The sequence below is a fragment of the Neofelis nebulosa genome, chromosome 3 (assembly GCF_028018385.1).
Source record: "Neofelis nebulosa isolate mNeoNeb1 chromosome 3, mNeoNeb1.pri, whole genome shotgun sequence".
Taxonomy (NCBI): Eukaryota; Metazoa; Chordata; class Mammalia; order Carnivora; family Felidae; genus Neofelis; species Neofelis nebulosa.
In genome coordinates, this window is record NC_080784.1 from 83,273,470 (window position 1) to 83,294,361 (window position 20,892).

The 20,892-nt window shown below is 37.4% G+C and overlaps 1 protein-coding gene across 1 annotated transcript in view; it reads left to right on the forward strand.

The window, feature by feature from the left end:
• The window catches only part of OTUD4 (OTU deubiquitinase 4), a 46,414-nt gene that overhangs the window by 20,365 nt on the left and 5,157 nt on the right, over positions 1–20,892 (forward strand). Inside the window, exons 8-20 of the mRNA XM_058721261.1 lie at positions 3,020–3,077; positions 3,379–3,496; positions 3,585–3,649; positions 6,317–6,411; positions 7,663–7,763; positions 7,875–8,061; positions 12,631–12,793; positions 14,679–14,802; positions 15,096–15,151; positions 15,674–15,751; positions 17,472–17,610; positions 18,389–18,649; positions 19,626–19,666. Of these exons, the coding sequence (XP_058577244.1) occupies positions 3,020–3,077; positions 3,379–3,496; positions 3,585–3,649; positions 6,317–6,411; positions 7,663–7,763; positions 7,875–8,061; positions 12,631–12,793; positions 14,679–14,802; positions 15,096–15,151; positions 15,674–15,751; positions 17,472–17,610; positions 18,389–18,649; positions 19,626–19,666 (1,486 nt within the window). The remainder of the gene's footprint in view (positions 1–3,019; positions 3,078–3,378; positions 3,497–3,584; positions 3,650–6,316; positions 6,412–7,662; positions 7,764–7,874; positions 8,062–12,630; positions 12,794–14,678; positions 14,803–15,095; positions 15,152–15,673; positions 15,752–17,471; positions 17,611–18,388; positions 18,650–19,625; positions 19,667–20,892) is intronic.

Genomic DNA, 20,892 nt, shown 5'->3' on the forward strand with positions numbered 1-20,892 from the left:
TTGAGAAGAGAGAGCATGAGCCAGGGAGGAGAGAGAAAGAAGGAGACACAGAATTTGAAACAGGCTCCAGGCTCTGAGCTGTCAGCACAGAGCCCGATGCGGGGCTTGAACTCAAGGACCACGAGATCATGACCTGAGCCGGAGTTGAATGCTTAACCCACTGAGCCACCCAGTGCCCCCCCACCTTTTTTTTTATTAAAAGAAATTTTTTTTTTAACGTTTATTTTTAAGAGAGAGCATGAGCGGGGGAGGAGAGAGAAAGAGGGGTGAACAAGCATCTTTTAACTTGGAGTCTCTGAGGTGTGTTTTTTTTCCATGCAGGATGATGGGATATATTAGGGTAGTGATTAAAAGCTTGGGGCTGTGGACAGCCAAACCTGGTTTCAGTCCTGGTTTCCTGCCAACTAACTAGACCTCGGGCAAGTTACTTAAATTCACTAGCACGTCCTAATTCTATAGCTATAAAATTAGGATATATTAGTATTTCCTTGAAGGAGGGAATTTGTAAGAATTAAATGAAATAATGTGTAAAGTGTATAGCATAATTGCTAGATACCGTGTTCAACATTCATTAGTTTTTATCGACAATATTAAGACATTTACTGTGTATTTTATAAGAACCTATTGTGTTCAATTCCTAGTAGAGCTAAAAATATATTATTCCTAGTATGCGAGAGTATGAAGGTATCCTACTTGAAAAAGAGAAAAAAAGCGGTGCCGGGGGAGTGCCTGGGTGGCTCAGTCGGTTAAGTGGCCGACTCTTGATTTTGGCTCAGGTCATGATCTCATGGTTCATGAGTTTGGGCCCCATATTGGGCTTTGTGCTCAGCCTAGAACCTGCTTTGGCTCTCTCTGCCCCTCCCTTGCTCATGCTCACTCTCTGTCTCTCAAGAATAAATAAATGTTAAAAAAAAAAAATCCTATTTGGTGTTATATACTGTAAAACTAGAGAAATAAATGAAATTATGACTTAGGATATCTAATTCTTCATTAAATACTTATATATATCTTGTTTTTTTTTTTTCTTTTATGTTTATTTATTTTGAGAGAGAGTGAGTATGTGCATGAGCAGGGGAGGGGCAGAGAGAGAGGGAGAGAGAAAATCTCGAGCAGGCTCCATGCTGTCAGTGCAGAGCCTGATACAGGGCTTGATCTCACAAATCCTGAGATCATGACCTGAGCCGAAATTAAAGAGTCGATGCTTAACCGACTGAGCCACCCTGGCACCCCTTAAAATATATCCCCTTTTATCTGAAATTCCAGGCATTTGTTGAATTATGTTTTTCTGATTCTTGTCGGAAAACTTGATTGACTACCATTTCTTTGTAAGAGGGAAATGATGTTAGAATCTGTGTCTGCTATGGTAAATTTAATTTTAGAATAGGCTACTTAACTTGAACAGATGGAAGTTCTGCTCTGTCATTTAACGTGACAGCTGTCTGATTAGGATGTGCCATTGAACATAGGGGAAGTTGAGGGAGAGAATGACCAGCTTGTTATAACTTATTGTTTGTGGTTGGTGTGGAGGGACTTAGGGACTTCGGCACATGCCCTTTGGTTGCTGCTAATAGTTTTAGCAACAGTTGGGTCTGATATGGCAGATGAATTAGATGAAGTATGGAGTTAAGGGTAGTATGTTGGAGTTTACAAGAAAAGGTGTGATTATTGTAATGCACAATGTTTTTATACTGTGCTAGGGTAGCCCTTGGAACATGGAAGCCTTTTTTAAATTAACTTTTTGTTGCATTGCTAATACTTTTTTATTTGTATTATGTCTGACTTAAGGAGGACAAGGCTTCAATTAAAGAAGAATGCCACATAATTGTGGCATAGATTGGATTGGCATAGCTTGGTAATAAGGAGGAAAGACCAAGGATGTCACTATACTCTTGTGCCTGGATTCTTTTCACATTCGTATTGGTTAGTCCTGAAGTAGTGGAAATTGTTGGTGATTTTTTTTTTTTAGTCTAGACTGAAGATGCTTGGGGTCTCTTAAATATTGCTGAGGGCATACATTTGGAGATTGTTCTGAAGACTAGAGATTGATTTACTAAGGAGGAAATGTAGGACAGAAGACTGTAAGTAGTTTCTCGTCTCATCTCCCGTTTGACCTGCCATCACTATATTCCAGCTTTGCCAGTCTCTTTGCCACCTTAGGGTCTTTCCACTTGCTGTTCTCCTGAAACAGCTTGGAATACTGCTTGGAATACTAAATAGCCATATGATTTGCTGTCTCATCACCTTTAATTCTTTATTCAAAAAGGCATCTCAGCAAGTCATTTTTTATTATTTTTATTTAATTTTTATCATTTGAGCCTGTGTCAACACTATCACTTCTGCTACCTGGCCCCCACCCCACCCCATAGATAGCACTTATCAGCATTTAACACACTGATTACTGAATTTAGTTTGTGTCTGCTCTCATTAGATTACTGTGGAGTATTTTGTTTAATGGAGCCTCATCTGTATATTAAAAGGACATTTTTACATTGAATGTTTTATAAACTGAACTTTTCTATGCACCTAAATTTAACAGTTTTTTGTTTGTTTCTGTTTTTGTGATTGAGCCATACAATAAGACTTACTGAGGAGCACCATGGTGACTCAGTTGGTTAAGCATCTGACTTTGGCCTCAGGTCATAATCTCACAGTTCGCATGGGCACGGGCACGTAGGGTTCTGTGCTGACAGCTCAGAGCTTACATCCTGTTTCAGATTTTGTCTCCCTGCCTGTCCCCTGCTCGCTTGTGTGCTGTCTCTCTCTCTCAAAAATAAATATTTAAAAAAAAGAATTACTGATAAAAAACTTTTTGACTTATATCTTATATACATACACACATATGTATGTATGTGTATAAATACACCTTTATACTGAGACTTTTTAGGAGCTCACTGGAATATAGCTTTAACTTTTTGGAACATAACTGTGACTTTGGAGATGTTTATATGAGGTTAGGATATGTTAATTGCATAAACATACTTTTATACTTTTAATTACGGTTATATTTCTTTCTTTGTAGGAGTAAAACTACCACCGCTAATGATGTGAATGGAGTTAAACCTTTGTCAAGTGATCAGGTATTTTTCTTAATGGTTTTAACTAGTTCTTCCATATAAGTACATGATTTTAGTCTTAATTTTTTTAAACATTTTCAGTGGAGTCAGGATCATCTGACTGTGAGAAAAATTTTGGTGGCTTCCTAGTTTATTTTTTATTTTTTAATTAAAAATCTTTTTAAATTTAAATTGAAGTTGACAAAGTGTAATAAGGCTTCCTAATTTTGTAAGTTTTCTTCTTTATTTGATTTTACTCTTGTACGTATCTCAAAAGTGTTTTAAAAGCATTTCAGTGTTGATTGGACTTCCTCACTTTGTTTAGCACCCGAAAAACAATGGGAACTCTCCTAGCCTTCCTTTGTCAAGAAAGGTTCTTAAGTCACTTAATCCAGCAGTCTATAGAAATGTGGAATATGAAATTTGGCTGAAGTCTAAGCAAGGTGAGTTAAAAAAATCTGTGTATTTTCCATAAATTTGCTTTGTGGCATTTGAAAATAAGTCAACTTGATATTCTGATATTGTTTACAGCTCAACAAAAACGTGATTATTCCATTGCTGCTGGCTTACAGTATGAAGTTGGAGATAAATGCCAAGTAAGTGATTATGTAGAGGAAGAAAAGGTTTTACTTGAAATCTCATTTTATTCTAATAGGATCTAAGAAAACAGCTCAAGTTTGATGTGTTGTTAATTGGAGATTTTAGAAGATATTTTATCATAGACTCATTTTAATAGTTGTAAATATTTAGCTTTTTGATCCATTAGAATACGTTATAAAAATTGTGTGTATGTCGATGGTGTCCCATCACATGATCTTTAAGAACAATGTCAGTCTTTGATATTACTTGTTTGAAAGAAGCAGCAATAGCACTTTAGATTTTTAGATAGTTTCATTACAGTTGGCAAATCACCAAAATTGATTTGAACTTGACATTACAGGTCAGTTTTATGGAAGTCATCCGGGAAGATTTTGATAGATACATAATGGTTTTATGTTAGACTGAGAAAAGAGTGAATAGTAAGGAAGTTTTGGCATTGACTTTTTTTTTTAATATAATTTATTGTCAAATTGACTTCCATACAATACCCAGTACCCATCCCAGCAAGTGCCCTCCTCTGCCCATCACCCACTTTCCCCTCTCCCCCACCCCCCCCATTAACCCTCAGTTTGTTCTGTGTATTTAAGAGTCTCTTGTGGTTTGCTTCCCTCCCTCTGTAACTCCCCCCCCCCCTTTTCCCCCATGGTCTTCTGTTAAGTTTCTCAAGATCCACATATGAGTGAAAACATGCCATTTACTTTGAATAAACTATTGCTCTGGATTTAAGTAGCGGATTAGAAAAGGGGAAATTTGGATTATATCAGTTCTTAACTTAGAGTGATTTTGCAATCCTCACTGTGCATTTGATAATGTTCGAAGACAATTTTTGTAGTCCCACAACTGGGGAGGTGCTACTGACATCTGGGTAGAGGCCAGGGATACTGCCAAACATCCTACAGTGCACAGGGCATCCCCCCAAGCCCCCAACAAACGCTTGTCCAGTCTAGTGTCAGTAATGCCAAGGCTGGAGAAACTCTGGGTAATTTCCAAGGTTCCTTTACTGTTTTTGTTTATGAAAAAATACTAATTCCAAGACAGAAATAACCTATATACTATTTGGTGATAGAAATAACCAAATACTATTTGGAGATAATGTTCGTAAAAAAAATGGTTTTCATTGAAGTGTTGCCTTTTACAAACTACTTTAAAATAGCCATTGACAAACATTTTTCCTTGTAGAGGTAACACTCATTTCCTGTGTGGTAAAGTAGTTTGTAAAAAGCCAGTTGACCAGGATTACCAGCATCAAAGACCATCTATCTTAAGAAGTGGTAAAAGTGTTCTGATTCTGAGGTATTTGAAAGTGGAAGAAGATATGATTCATTTAGGTTCTTCCTTATGGAGTTGTCAGAAATGTGGTATAATCACAGAACAGAATTGTGGAATTTTTTGTTACAGTGATTTGGAAAAAACCAAGAGTAGATCTAGGGCTTAGGGCTCCTCCTTCCCTTCTCACTCCTCCTTAACAGAGAAGAATGCTTATCTTATGCTGCATCACTAAAACTGTTACTCATTGTTTTAAATCATGCATATTTCCTTTGAGGTTGCAGTTGGTTTTAGTAAAATACATGCTGTTTGTAAAGTAGATGCTAAGCAGATACTTGCTTTTTTTTTTAGAGTATTTTATTTCTATATCTACTAGACTATTTCACTCAGGTAAAATTTAATCGAAATCTGTTTGGAAACTGATTGTTTTGCTATGACTCAAAGGTGCATTTATACTCAAGCATATAAGATGTAGTTTAAGTTTTTGGTACAAATTAACTTCAGAAAGATCTGTTTTATTGTTAGACTCTTGAAGAGAGGAAGGCAAAGGGTCCTTTTGTGCTTAATGAATAATGAAACCTCAGCTTTAGGATTTTGATCTAGTTAAAAAAAAAAAAGTAGGTTAAGTTGAAGCTGCTGTACATTGGGCTTTAGTGCAGTGATCAGCCCTGTTCATTGAGTGTCGTTTGACTATAGGAGGAAACTGAAAGGCTTTCTCTGGTCACAGATTGCCATTGGGTAATACAGTTGTATATTAGATAACATGGGATGGATCTATTTTTAGAGGGCAAAAAGGTCTCAGTTATACATTGTCAATATTGGAAAAGTAAGAAGACAGTAGTAATTAAAATAATAGTTGCTCTCATTTATAGAGTGGTTGCTGTGTGCAAAGTTGCAGTTAGTGTCCATTCTGTATATCCTATGTGCCTCATTCCATCTCCATGAGTGATGTAGGTACTATTATTAGCTCCATTTTGCATGGGAGGACACTGAAGCATAAGTATCTTGCCAAAGGTCATATTGCTGGTAAGTACAAAAAAGATGGGCCTAGAATCCTGGTGTGTGCAGTGCTATAGTCCTTTCTTGAGAACCAGGACATGCTGCCTCTTGTTTGGAGCCTTGATAGACTGTGCTCTTGCTTCTCCCTGAATTACTTGCAAAAACAGTTCATAAAATTTAGGAAGTGTAAACAAAGAAAACTCTTTATTTTAGCTAGAGCTACAGAGGCCTGGGAGGTCAGAGAAGTATTATTTATGGTGTACCCTTTTGAACTTGGTTTTGTTTTTAACAGTGTATAGTCGTCATCTCTCTAATTGAAAATGATAAAAATTTAAAAGGTGATCGTTAACGCAAAGGAAGCAGGTGACTGATTTCTTCTTTCTGGAATTGTTCAACAGGTTAGGTTGGATCACAATGGAAAATTTTCTAATGCAGACTTTCAAGGGGTTCACTCTGAGAATGGGCCAGTTTTGGTTGAAGAACTTGGAAAGAAGTATGTACTACTCTTCAACTAAGACATTTATGGTCTCTTCCATTTAGCTTAAATCATGAGGAATTCTAAATGGCCCTGTGTGTTTATAAATACAGTCAAAAATACTGCCTCTTAGTAGGAAATGGATTTGTTGAGATCTTATGAAACAGCAGTTTGAGTTTAAATTTTGTGTTTTGTGTGTTAACATTTTAAAAACTTGTTGCTTACAGTTTTAAATGTGCCATTTGTCACAAAGGCAGTTTGGGAAATTGGCTATAAATTGTAACTGTAAAGTGGGGAGCATTGGAGGACAGGGGCCAATATTCATTTCTGATTTTCATTTAACACTGCATTGCATGTAGTTAGTTTTCAGTAAATGTCATATGGAGTAGTGAAATGGCTGACTTGCTGCCACAGTCTCACTTTACAGCACCTTTCGTTTCAGTTGCTGCTGTCTTTATTAGAAAAAAGGGTAATAAATCACACCTAAACTTTACTATGGAAAATTTCAAATACACAAATGTAAAGACAGTACAGTGAACCCCAGTGTAAGCATCACCCTGTTTTCAGCAACTGACAGCATTTGGTAATCTTTTCTAATCTGTTCTCCCTAACTGCCCCCTTTTTAAAAGTGAGAATGGGATGGAATATTTTAAAGCAAATCCCCGTCACCACACCATTTCTTATAGACACTTAACATGCTTATGTGTTTCTCTCACATAGTAAGGACTCCTTCCTCCCTACCTTAACTATAGCACTGTCATCACATCTAACAGAATAAACAGTCATTCCTTTTTAATCTGATCTTTTGCTTAGATTGTGATTAAAGCTTTTCAGTCTTTAGTTTTTTAGGTTGGAAAATATGCTTTTGATTTATGTCATCTTAGTTGACTAGAATTTAGGATTGCTAAATGCTTTGTACGTTAATTTTTAATCTAAGAAACTATAAAACTAAATTCTTCCATAAATTGAAAATATTTATGCAGAATACTTAAAAATTGATCTTCTTTCTAGGAATATTTTGTTACTATAAGTCTTTCTGGAGCTCCCGGGTGGCTCAGTTGGTTAAGCATTCGACTCCGTGATTTTGACTCAGGTCATGATCTCATGATTCATGAGATTAAGCCCTGTGTTGGGTTTGTGCTGAAGCGCAGAGCCTGCTTGGGGTTCTCTCTTTCCCTTCCTCTATGTGCGTGCAACTCTCTCTCTCTCTTTCTCTCAAAGTAAATAAACATTAAAAGAAAATAATAAGTCTTTTTCTTTCTTTTGAAGACACTCCCCGAAGAACCTCAAACCACCTCCTTCAGAAAGCTGGAACACCGTATCAGGGAAGAAGATGAGAAAACCTACTTCTGGACAGAATTTCCACTCTGGTTAGATTATGTCCAGTTAATCTTTCTTTGGAGGAGGGGTGATGGTACTTGGGCTTTTTAAAAATTATTATTATAGGAAAATGATGAGGTATTTTTGGCTTCTTGTCACAGACATGGATTACAGAGGGCCAAAGAATCAAAGCAAGCCAATAAAAGCTCCATCAGCACTACCTCCTCGACTCCAGCATCCTTCAGGAATAAGACCACATGCATTCTCTAGTCATTCTGCAGGGTCACAGTCTCAGAAACCCTCCAATGAGCACAAAAATCTTAATAGGACACCCTCACAGATCATAAGGTAACCTCCTGAATGAAAGAGAAATATAAATTGAGGGGCATTTCTTTTATGTGCTAAATTATGTGAGTTTAAACATTTACAACTTTTTGTTCATTTAGTTGTCTGTAGTATATTAAAAGTATTGTTGATAAAATACCATGTGAAGATTTTAGTTCTTTTAGATTTTTATTCTAATTTATTAGAATTACCTAATTCTCGGGGCGCCTGGGTGGCGCAGTCGGTTAAGCGTCCGACTTCAGCCAGGTCACGATCTCGCGGTCCGTGAGTTCGAGCCCCGCGTCAGGCTCTGGGCTGATGGCTCGGAGCCTGGAGCCTGTTTCCGATTCTGCGTCTCCCTCTCTCTGACCCTCCCCCGTTCATGCTCTGTCTCTCTCTGTCCCAAAAATAAATAAAAAATGTTGAAAAAAAAAAAATTTAAAAAAAAACAAAAAAAAAAAACCTAATTCTCTTCAGATAAGTCTAAGTAATTTGAAGATAAGGCGTCTTTATTTTTGAATAACTTTTTTCAAATGACTTGGGAGACCTTATTGTAGCCAAATCTTACTCTTGCACTTAGTTGTTTTCTGGTAGCTTGTAATATGTTAAATGTTGAATTTCAAATTGTATTCCTATTCCTTGGGTGGGGATGTTCCCTTTATATACTCTTGATATAGGAACTTAACCAAAATGGTTGGTTTAGTTCTGATAAGGTTGGGTTGTTTGTGGTAATGTGTCTCATATTGAATGGGGCTACAAGTTTTGTAAATAAATGTAATCATGAATATTAGCAATCTGACTGAATATCTGGAGACAGATGAACTTCAGGATCATAATTTTCCTGTGCAGTGGATTTTATTTTTTCCCTAATCTGCCTTTTTGTGGAGTAGTTTATAGCCCTTTCGAGGAACTTTATTTGAGAGGATGTGTCTTAAGTTGAGGCTGTCCTTTTCATGCAAATGTGGCCGTGTGTCTTGTGGATGCTGGAGCCCTCCTAGGTTGCTGTGACCAATGCCTTACCCATTCCAAACCTCTTATCCCCAGTTGCCTGAACAGTTAGAGCATCAGCTAATGTATCTAGCTGTGGTTTGAAGTTCCTTTATTTTTAGCTTTTGGGCATTCCCCTTTCTTGGGAATATACTGAACTTTTTGTCATTAAAGACAGCTTATGTAACATCTTATAGACAGTTGTAGGTTCCTAGGCTGACATTACAAATACACTTAGTTTTCTGGGGCTATTATAGCAAGGTACCACAAACTGGGTGGCTTTAAGGATCATAATTTTTTTTTTAAATGTTTATTTTTGAGAGAGAGAGGGAGGGACTGGGGAAGAGGCAGAGAGGGAGACAGAATCCCAAGCAGGTTCCTTGCTGTGCACACAGAGCCCCATGTGGGGCTTGAACTCAAGAACTGTGAGATCATCAGCTGAGCCATAGTCAGATGCCCAACTGACTGAGCCACCCAGGTGTCCCAACAACAGAAGTTTATTTTCAGTCTTGGAGGCTAGAAGTCTGAAATCAAGTGTCAGTAGGTGTATGTTCTTTCTGAAGGCGGGGGGGGGGGGGGGCGGGAATCTCTTTCATGTTCCTCTCTGTGGTGTTGCCTACAGTCCTTGGTGTTCCCTGGTTTATGGATGCATCAGTCCTCTGCCTTTATCATCACATGCAGTTCTCCCTCTGTGTCTGTCTCTCTTCTAATAAGGATACCAGTCATTTTGCATTTAGGGCCCACCCTACCCTAGTATGACCTCATCTTAACTTGATTACTTCTTCAGTGACCCTATTTTTAAGTAAAGTCATATGCACAGGTACCAAGGTTTAGGATTTGAATTACGAAAGCACAGTTTAATCATAAAAAACACCACTACTTCAAGTCTCTAACATTTTTCTTTTTAGTTTAACAAACTATTAGGGGTAGGAAATTATATTGTTCAAAGTCCAAAACATTCAAAAGTTTATTTATTTGATAATTCTTCCTATTTCTATTTTCCCAGTGATCTAGTTTCCTTCTGCAGAGGCCATCCTGTGTTAGCAGATTCTTGTGTATCCCTGCAGGGATACTTTACATATTTGTAAAAAGTAGGTATATATTCATAATCAACTTTCCAAAAGTTCTAATGAGAACAAATGATTAAAAATCATTCAGAAGAGGGGTGCCTGGGTGGCTCAGTCAGTTAGGTGTCTGACTTTTGATTTTGGCTCAGGTGTGCTCAGGTCATGATCCTCATGGTCATGAGATCGAGCCCTGCATCCAGCTGTCAGTGCGAAGCCTGCTTGGGAATCTCTCTCTTTCTGCCCCTGCCGTGCCTGCATGCGTGTGCTCTCTCTCAAAATAAATAAGCGTTAACAAAGAATAAAAAACTCATTTAAAAAAAATCCTTGAAGATGTTACTTCAATCCTTTAAAGTTAGTCATACACACACAGTCCTGAGAATTGCCCTCGGCAAGGATTAGTCAGGGCCTTGAATTCTTGGCAAACCCAGCAATAATGTGTCAGGACATTCAGGGCTCCTCGTGGGTTATTGCTCCCCACAGACAGAATTGGAGCCATTAATCAAGTAGTTTTGGCTGAAGTTTGTTGTTTGGACATTAGACTCCATTAATATCCAATAGCTTCTTATTCAAAGCAGGCAAAGTGTTTAAGAGGACTAACTTATTTTGAATATTAACTTTGGAAACCTAAAAATATGAAGTAAATATAGGAATGTCATAGGCAGAATTGAGATTTTCCTTTAATAAAATTCTCACTTTTTTAGTAGACTTGAGAAGGATCATTTTTTTCCCCTTGAGCACAGATACTCTTTAGTGTTTTAAATATTAAAGAAAATACACATACACTACTAAATAACTAATTGTATGATTTTATTTACTACAGATTGAATTTATGTCCGGTGTGTTTCTCGTGTTGTATCCAATCTCTTAGGAATTGGTAGAATAACCAATTGTGAAATGTCTTTGTCTTACTAGGATCTTTTTTTTTTTTTTTTTAATGTGTTAGCTGTGTATTATAACACTTCATAGGAGAAGGCAGTGGGTGATTTATAGATATAAAGCTTCAAAGAATTTTTAACATTTGACTGATGACAGGAGCCTGCTGTATTTGCAGTTAGTATATCTTCTCCACTGTGGTTGTGAGGGTGAATTTTACTAGTATACTAACACAAATGTAGAGACTGCTGATGATTGAATACTCAATAATAATGATAATTCTGTGTAATTAAAAAATCTAAAGTATGGAATTTTATAATAGTCCAATTGATTTAAGCCCATTGGTTTATCTTGACTTTCTTAAATTTAACACATTCGTTTTGAATTCTTTTATAGAATAAAAGAAGTTATAATTGTAATGTTGGATGTGAGACCTCACTTTTTCATTTCTTACTGATATTGGTCTCTCCCTTTGGAGATAATAAAATATAATAGACACCTAGGATTGACATGGATACTTTCATTGTGCAAGTGCTGAAAAGGAATAATGTCATTGCCAGATATCTCTTTAGCAAAATGCAAATAGGAAGGATTTGATTTTTGCTGTGTGGTGGGTGAGGGTGAGATGGACAGTTTTGGGTGATGGGACACAGTGTAATAAGGGTAGTGTTAGCTTTCCAGGGATGTGTAGCATGTGCTGAATCCTCTCTGGGATATGAGAAAGACTAGTTTAACTAAGATTATGAAGGTCCACATTTGCTCCTCTGCCTCCCAATTGGGATTGACATCTGCCCTATTGGAATTAGGGTGTGATTTTAAGTGGGACTATCCGAAGAAATGAAAAGGCTATTCGTAATTTTGGACATAAAAAAAATGAGATGGTATCATTGTGTCCTCACTCTTTAAAGGAAGTTATATGTTTTTGTATTGTGACAGTGTGTTTTTCCTGTAGGTTTTGGATTTTCATTTTCCACTATTGTGGAACTATTTGACATGGTAGAAATAGTATTCATACTGCTTATAATAGTTATAAGCCATATAAACACATTAGAGTTACGTTATAGGTTATTAAACTACTTGTGTATTTTTTGTCATCCTTCTTGGACCAGACTTCCAAATGAGGTGATGGTAGTCTTATTTGCAGTTAGTATCTAGTTGGGTGTATTTTTATTTTTATTCTTTTCAGCTTTCTATTTCTCTTCAGTATCATCCAAAAAGCGGGAGGATGGTCCTGGTGTCTGCTTTGAATGTTTCCCTTAGTACAGAAAATGAGAGTGCTCTTGAGTTTTAAACTAATAACTTTCTCTTTCTTTTAAAAGTAAATTCTATGAAAGTATTGGAATATGGCATAAAGAGTGTATATAAGTGTTTAAATTTCTGCCCTGATGAAAAGAGAAAAAAAAATCTCAATTCTGTATCATTTAGAAGTGAGTTATATTTTTCTTTTTTTTCCCCTGTTGTTAGCCTTCTTGACTGTCATGTAGCGTGAGCTACAGGAATTTCCATTTACTGAACATTTATTAGGCCATCAAAAGTTCTGTAATATCGTAGTGTAGCTAAGTTAGTCAAATACTGTATTGCAAAAACGGTTATTTTATTTTAGGTACTCAAACATTTTGTCTTTTTTTTTTTTTTTTTTTTTTCATGACAATGTTTTATTTGACAGAAAACCTGATCGTGAGAGAGCTGAGGATTTTGATCACACGAGTCGAGAATCTAACTATTTTGGCCTCTCCCCAGAAGAGCGCAGAGAGAAGCAAGCTATAGAAGAATCTCGTTTACTCTACGAGATTCAGAACAGAGATGAACAGGCTTTCCCAGCCCTTTCCGTATGTATAAAAAGAGATTTTAAAAGTTATTTAGAAGTCTGTCCTTAATACAGTTTTTATATGAAACCATAGTTTCTAATGGTAGATTAGTTATTTTTAAACTGAAAGGTACCTTAAAGATCATTTAGTTGCCCTTCCTTTTTACATTATTCATGAAGAAGATGAGGTCTGAAGATATTACTAGTTGTTGGCAGAGTTGATGCAAGTAAATTGGTTAGCTCACTTCTAGTTTAGTATTTTCTCCTGAACCAAAACAGAATATATTTATTCTGTTAGTTATGCAATAGATGTTCACATTCAGTAAAAAAGATACATCTATAAAATCAGGAAACTCTTCAGTGTCCTTTACTAAATACACCAGGACCTAATATATCCAAGAAGAGTTGTCAGAGTATTGGCTGTTGGGAGGTGCTGCTATATGTAACCCTTGTGGCTTTGCCCTTGCTCTGTGTGTCAGATGCTGGGCTATGATGAATACCTCTCTGAAGAAAGAAATGTTCTCTTACCCTTGGGTTTCTTCATTCTTTTGGGGGAGTCAGAAGGAAAAATAGTTCTCCTAGAGAGTGAAGTAAAATGCTCTGTGAGGAGGGTTCATTGGCAGCATAGAGAGAAAGGTAACCAATTCAGTTTGGAAGTAGTGGTAGCCCTGTGCCTGTGGTCTGTTAAATATTGGTAAGTAGTACCAAGTGCTGTGTGATTCAGAATGGTGGTTGGGCACTTTTTTCTTAACAATGGATTAAACAAATGAAATAGAATGTTACAGGAGGCTACCAGGTATACCAGTATAAAATATTAAAGCATCATACACTCCATTCTCTGTCCTCTGACCTCTGTGGAATCCTTTAGAAGTATCAGATGCTCAGTTGAAAACCACTAATCTGGAATAGCAGTTCAATCTGGCACAGGGGTTGGAGCTTAGTTATTGGAAGATGTGCCCAAATCTGTGTGTGCATTAGGCGTGGTCTATATCTAAGTATATTTGTCTCCAATGTGATAGATGTTATTTTCCCATAACAGAACATTTAGATAATAAAAAAAGTACAAATCATTTAAGCTTGTACTCCTAGCTTTTTCTTTTCTTTTTTTTTTTTTTTTTGTTGCTGTTGTTAGTGAATGATAAAAATACAACTACTGTAAATGCGATGGAATAAATTGAAATTTTTTGGTTATTAAAATGGGTTGTCATACTCACCATTTTAAGACCTGTTGACCTGTCTTGGATTTGATAGTGACTCAGGTTTGTCTTCTAGAAAACTCCTGCCACAGAAGGTTGAGATCCTATTCTCAGCTGTGTGCAACATTTATTCACAAAGAGCTAGAGGAGGAAAGGACTTCAGTGATAGGTTAGCTTGGAAACCTGACTTACTCCAGTCCCTTTGTTTCACCAGTTAGAAGGTTGGCTCACATGCAGAGCTTAAGTAATTTGCCGATGGTCAGCATTTTCAGTGGTAAGAATCCTAGTGTACTGTATCTGCTAATTTGCACTTGGGTATTTTTCCTTTCCCTCACAAAGGACTGTGGCCCTACAATAGCTGCTTTTGAAGGTTGGTATGAGGAGTGCTATTCTTGGTGCAAAGAATGTAAGTGTAGGTTGCAAGGTGAAGGTTTGGTAAGGGTGACTTCCTGAAGGGGGGTTTCACTCCTAATTTAGGCCGATGGTCTGATTGCCTGATATTTTTGATTTATTAATAAGGCTGTTGCTGTATTAATTAAACATGAACCCATGTCCTATTTTTTGTAGTTTTGGAAGTATAAAGACATAGGGCTATGAATATTGAGATTTCTGATCAGCTGTATGAAGAGTTAAGATTAATTGCAAGACTTTTGTTCATATATTTGTGAGTAAATCTTTAAAACAAAGTGTTGGGTTTTTGTTCATTTTAAGAGCTCATCAGTCAGTCAGTCAGCTTCTCAGAGTAGCAACCCATGTGTCCAGAGAAAATCGTCACATGTAAGTGATAGAAAAGGAAGCAGGCGGAGAATGGATACCGAAGAACGGAAAGATAAAGGTATGTTATTTCATCATTTGAAAGCAGATGCTAGAGCTCTGTGCCTGGCTTAAAGTCATACATTGGGAAAGAACCCTTTTTAAATCATTAAACAGTATAATGTCATGTATCTCACTATTGCAGAGACACATTGACTCAAGCTAAAGCATGTTAAATGTTATTCTGAAAACTGCATTTTTCACTGACTAAACACAGTTCAGATAGTCCTTTAGGCTCTGTCTTCATATTTTATTCTGTCCTCAGACCTATCTAGTAGTTGATACTGTTTTCTTTTTTATCTTGGTCTGTTATAGACTCTGTCCATGGACATTCACACTTGGATAAAAAACCTGAGCCAAGCGCATTGGAGGTAAATGTTTTAAATACTAATTGCATCTTTTCTTTCTCTCTTTTCCTTCTTAAACATCGTGGGTAGTATAGCAGGAAGAAGTAAAAGGAGAAGCTGGAGGTGATTTCATCATTTAATAACTAAGTGTTAACAGAAGTAGAAAAGCAGAGGAAAAAAATTGGGAAAAGATGATAGTGCTTGAGGAGAATTCACTCACAAATTATAACCATTTCTTCAAGGCTACATGTTGATCACCTATCTGAATTGGTGGAGAGTGGAGAGTAGCTTTACTTTCCATTACTGTATATAGATTGAGATTTTTAGAGATTTTTGAAATCACGTTCCCAGTAAAAACTGTCTAATAGTTTGATAGGATCAAGATGTGCAGGCCAAGTTATCTACCTGTTTAAGACCAGGTATAATTGAAAAAATACTTAGTCGTGAGAGGGTTCAGTCAGGTGCAGGTAGGGTGAACTGTAGAGACAACCATGATTATCATAGAATTTGGGTTTTTGACATAAAGTTTCGCTTTTGCTTCTAAAGAATGTTAGTGATGAGAAATGTACAAGAGTTTCATCACCATCAAAGTCAAAGAAATTAGAATGCCCACCTGCAGAGCAAGTAAGTACATTGTTGAATTTGACATTGAATGCTTCATTCTGTGGGGTTTTTCTTCTTTTTTTAATGTTTATTTGAGAGAGAAAGAGCAAGTGGGGGAGGGGCAGAGAGAGGGAGAGAGAGAACCCCAAGCAGGCTGTATGCTGTCAGCGCAGTCCAATGTGGGACTCAATCCCATGACCGTGGGGCTCGATCCCACAACCCTGGGATCCTGATCTGAGTCAAAATCAAGAGTTGGACACTTAACCGACTGAGCCACCCAGGTGCCCCTGTTTTTAAACGATCATACAAAGAAGAAAGAAACCCAGGGGTGCCTGGATGGCTTAGTTGTTTGAGGATATGACTCTTGAATTTATTTAGCTCAGGTCATGATCTCATGGTTAGTGGGATCAAGCCCAGCATCAGGGCCCCTCTGTTAGTTTGGAGCCTGCTTAGCATTCTCTCTTTCTCTTGCCCCTCTCCCCCATTCTCCCTCTCTCCCTCTCTCTTTCTCTCTCTCTTTCTTAAATAAATAATAAATTGGGAGGATTTACTCTGGCGTCATAATTTGGGTACAGTTATGATTCATCTGTAATTCTTTTGTCGCTTAGTCTAGAATGTTCTGTTTCTGTGGATTTTTTTGAGAGAGAAACCGAGAATCCCAAGCAGGCTGCTTGCTGTCCGTGCAGAGTCTGAGGTGGGGTTCAGATCTCATGACCGTGAGATCATGACCTGGGCTGAAATCAGTCAGGCACTTACGGGACTGAGCCACCTATGTGCCCCTTTAAAGATTTTATTTTGAAGTAATCTCTGCACACAGTGTGGGGCTTGAACTCACAACCTGAAGAGCTACATACTCTACTGATTGAGCCAGCCAGACATTCCTCTGTAGAATGTTATTTATTAAAAAAAATTTTTTTAACATTTATTTTTTTAGAGACAGAGCATAGGGGCAGGGGTCAGAGAGAGAGAGGGAGACACAATCTGAAGTAGGCCCCAGGCTCTGAGCTGTCCGCACAGAGTGCGGCACAGGACTTGAACCCACTAACTGAGATCATGACCTGAGCTGAAATTGAGTCGGGTGTTCAAGTGAGCCTCCCAGGTGCCACCTGGAATGTTATTTTTATAATTACCATATTTTGGACATAGAAGCCTTACTTGTGAATTGATTTTGAATAAACTTAATATTTGGTGTCTTGTGTTATTTTTATGGTGGGTTGGGTTGGCTTGAAAATTAGATTTTTGAAGGGAAATTATAAATTACTGCAGTATTTTAAAACTTCCTAAAGAGTTGTCTGAATCTTTAACACTTTATAGAAGGGAGGGTCTCAGTCTAATATGGGAATAAAGTTCTTAGTCCTTCCTTACCTCTCAGTTAACATTCTTCATGTTCGTTAGAAAGCATACAGTTTATGGTATATCTGTGTGTGAAGAGCAGTTCTAAATAACTCGTGAATTTCAAAATGATTTCAGTGATTTTTCTTTCTTTCCTGGAAAAGCATTATTTAAGATGCTTTAGAGTTTGTTTCTGTCTCTGCCAGTGTCTTCTGTGACTTTTGGTAGGCAATCCTTGGTTAGGATTAAATTTGTGTGGAAATTTTATCTACTGTGTTTCTCATTTCTGAGATCAGAAAAATCTATATAGAAGCTGTAGTTATGTAAAAGGCAGCTCAGGGTACATTTGGTGTTAAAATTAGTGTTAAGCAAAATGAACTTTTGTCTTTTTCCACCCCCTCTCTTGAAGAAGCCAGCAGAACATGTGTCTTTGTCAAATCCAGCTCCCCTTCTAGTTTCTCCAGAGGTACATCTAACTCCTGCGGTGCCTTCTTTACCAGCCACTGTGCCAGCCTGGCCAAGTGAACCTACAACTTTTGGACCAACAGGTTAGATAAGAATTAAAAAGTTCCTTGAACCAGCCAACGAAAGCTTTCCAAGTCAGAGACTTTAAGTTCTTTATTTTTAAACTTTTAAAATTATTATTAAAAATATTTTCTCAAGTAATCTTTTTCCGACATGGGGCTCGAACTCAGTGACCCCAAGATCAAGAGTTGCACACTCTGCTGACTGAGCCAACCAGGCACCCCAGAGACTTCAAATTCTTGATAGCTTGACCTCAGAGCAGGGTTAGGCGTGTGGAGCCTCACAGAGCTTTTTGTGATCCTCTGTTTTGCCCTGCTTCTAGCATGGGAGGACCAGTTTAATTTGGTATTCGACATGTACCCTCAGGATCTCAGGAGCAAAATGTTTGAGCTAGTTGTCCCCACTAGTTGCTTCGATTGCTCAGCACTGACAATCACAGTTTGCATTTCCCATTGACCAGCACTTGATACTCTCCCTGCCCCAGCCATTGAACCTTTTGCCAGGCTGTGTGTCTTGCTCATGTTTGTAAGAGCTACTGTTAGAGGACATTGACTCAAGGCTTGTTTCCTGGCCTCATTTCCTCCTGTGTGTCTCGGAGGGTCCTTAGTTGGTATAAAAGGTGCTTAATAAAAAGTAAAAGGTTAATAATTAATAATCAATAAAAGATTGCTTAAACGCCTCTTTTTATCAGTTATGTTAGTTGTACAGCATTCTTCACCTTTTAGCTTCATGTAGACTTATATTTTAGGGAGAAATATTTTCACCTTTTTATAGCTTGTGCTTCCTTTTTCTCTTTTGTAGGTGTCCCTGCTCAAATTCCTGTTTTGTCAGTGACACAGACTCTGACTACTGGACCTGATTCTGCTGTGTCCCAAGCTCATTTAACACCCTCTCCAGTTCCTGTGTCAATACAGGCAGTTAACCAGCCCTTGATGCCTTTGCCTCAGACGTTGAGCCTTTACCAGGACCCACTCTACCCTGGGTTTCCTTATAATGAAAAGGGAGATCGAGCCATTGCACCACCTTATTCACTGTGTCACACCGGGGAGGACCTGCCTAAAGGTGAGATCCTTTTCCTAGTTCAGAATGATTTTATTTATCAAATACTGATATGGGTTCAGCAGGAAATGTGAATAGGGGTCAGAGGTTATGTTACTTAGGAGGAACCCGAAGGGCTGACTGTAGGGAGAGAAGGATTTGACTATGAGGCATTCACTTTGTTTCAGCTTGTGTTTGATTGGAATATGGTTTTTGTATATTTAGTAACTATCCCTCCCGTATGTCATTTTTTTCAAAAACAGCCTAAAACCATTTTGAGTTAAATTTTAATAATGTCACCGACTAGGTAACTAAGCATTACTGAGTTTTCTCATCACTGGACTGGGTTTTGAGACCACTCCTATTTTTCCATGAAAAAAATGAGAGGAATGAATATAACTATGTATTTTTTAAGAATTTCTTTTAAGTTTGCCTTTTTTTAAAGGAATTTTAGTTTGCAGAATTTTCTATCTGTAGAAAAATTGAAAGAGTAATGCAGTGACTTTATGCTCTTTACCTGGATTTTGTGGACAATTTTGTTTTATTAGTGGTTTGATGTTTGAGTCTATGGATAGCTGGTTAATGTCGAATGAATACTTTCTAATGTTAATAATGAGTTAGGTTTATGTTGATTTTATTCTTATCCCCCAACATTTTTATTTCGTAATTTTTAAAACCCCACGGAGAAGTTGGGAAACCAATACACTGAACACCTGAATTTCCTTCACACAAAATTAATTTTAATCAGATAAAAATCTCAATTTAAGCTATTTTAGGACTTAGATGTTAGCACAGACAAAGCATATTGAACCTGGAATTACCTTACAGTAACAGAACTTGATTTGGGTTATTACAGTTTTTACCTATGTTTCATATTACAGGTTAGAGGAAACAATTTGAGTAGGCAAAATTGTCTTCAGAGCTATATTGTTTGAGGATAATGGGAAAAAAAACCCTTTTTGAATGTATGATTTTAGTAATTATTGTTATTTATTTTTAGATAAGAACATTCTTCGATTCTTCTTTAATCTTGGTGTAAAGGTATTTACATTTTATCATTTAAAAGTTGGTTTTAAGTTAATGCTGTTTTAAGTTATCAGTATTTAAATAATCTTAACTCCTACCCTGTCAGTGAATAGCAACCTAAGGTTTACTAGATCACATTATTTTAAGAACTAGGATTTTCAGCACTGTATTGTGTGGTTTTGGTAGTGGTTGAGGCTCTAGAACTTGCTTGTTTTGTTTTTGTTTTTTGTTTTTTTAACTGGAAATGGTTTAACCCTGTGAATATATTCAGGAAATGGTCCTCATTCCTGGGGCAGCCTAGTGAAAATGCCCTCATTGGGGAATTCAGTGGAAGATCTGGGTTTGAAATTCTGCTTCATCACTTTTTAGCTGCCTGTCTCTGGGCAAGTCATTTAGTGTATCTTAGCTTTTTTCATTTGTGTTATGTGGATAATACTCTTCCATCTACCTCATTTGTTGAAGGGAAGAAGGAAAAACCTTGTAAAACTTCTCCTATGGGAGGTGGTGTGTTCACGAGCATAGCAGAGGTATCCTTTCGGAAGTAGTCAACCTAGAAATAACTTGCCTTAGAAAGAGAGGCTGGAGAACTCTGTGTCCTGATGTGTTAGCTCCTGTCTTGGATTAATTTCTGTGGGTTTTAGACTATTAAAATATGAAATGAATTGCTGTACTGTAATCTACCAGTGAGTTCATACAAGGAGACTTAATTTTATCGTCTACTGTATTCACTGCCTTGTTTTATATTTACCTAGTTAATGTTGGCTTTAGCTAATTGGTTAATTTGCCAATTAGCTGGTACATTTTTCTTCATGTTTGGTGGTTAGCTGGCCCTTTGCAGGGGAAGGATTCAGATTATTTTCAGTATTACCTTCTCTGACTTAATCCTTGCGGTTGGAATGCCCTTGGGTCTGGCTCCTAGACCTGTGGAGTCTTAACACTGGGGATCATCTACTTCTATACCAATATTTTTCTGGTAGAACAGAAAGGTCCAGACCCATTAACTAGTTGGCATGGGGTCACACAGTGAGTTCGTGGTGGAGCCAGAATACAAGTGCAGGTCAAGCTAAACAACCAGCGATTGAGCTATTCAAAGCTGGCAGCTCAAGTGCTTAATGGTGGTTGTTTCTGGGATCTAGTTACAGATCTGGGATGTAGTTATATCCAAAGGATGGAATTAATGATTATGATAATCTGTGGGTGAGTTCATTACATTGTCTCCTGTCACCTCAGTACCAGGAGTT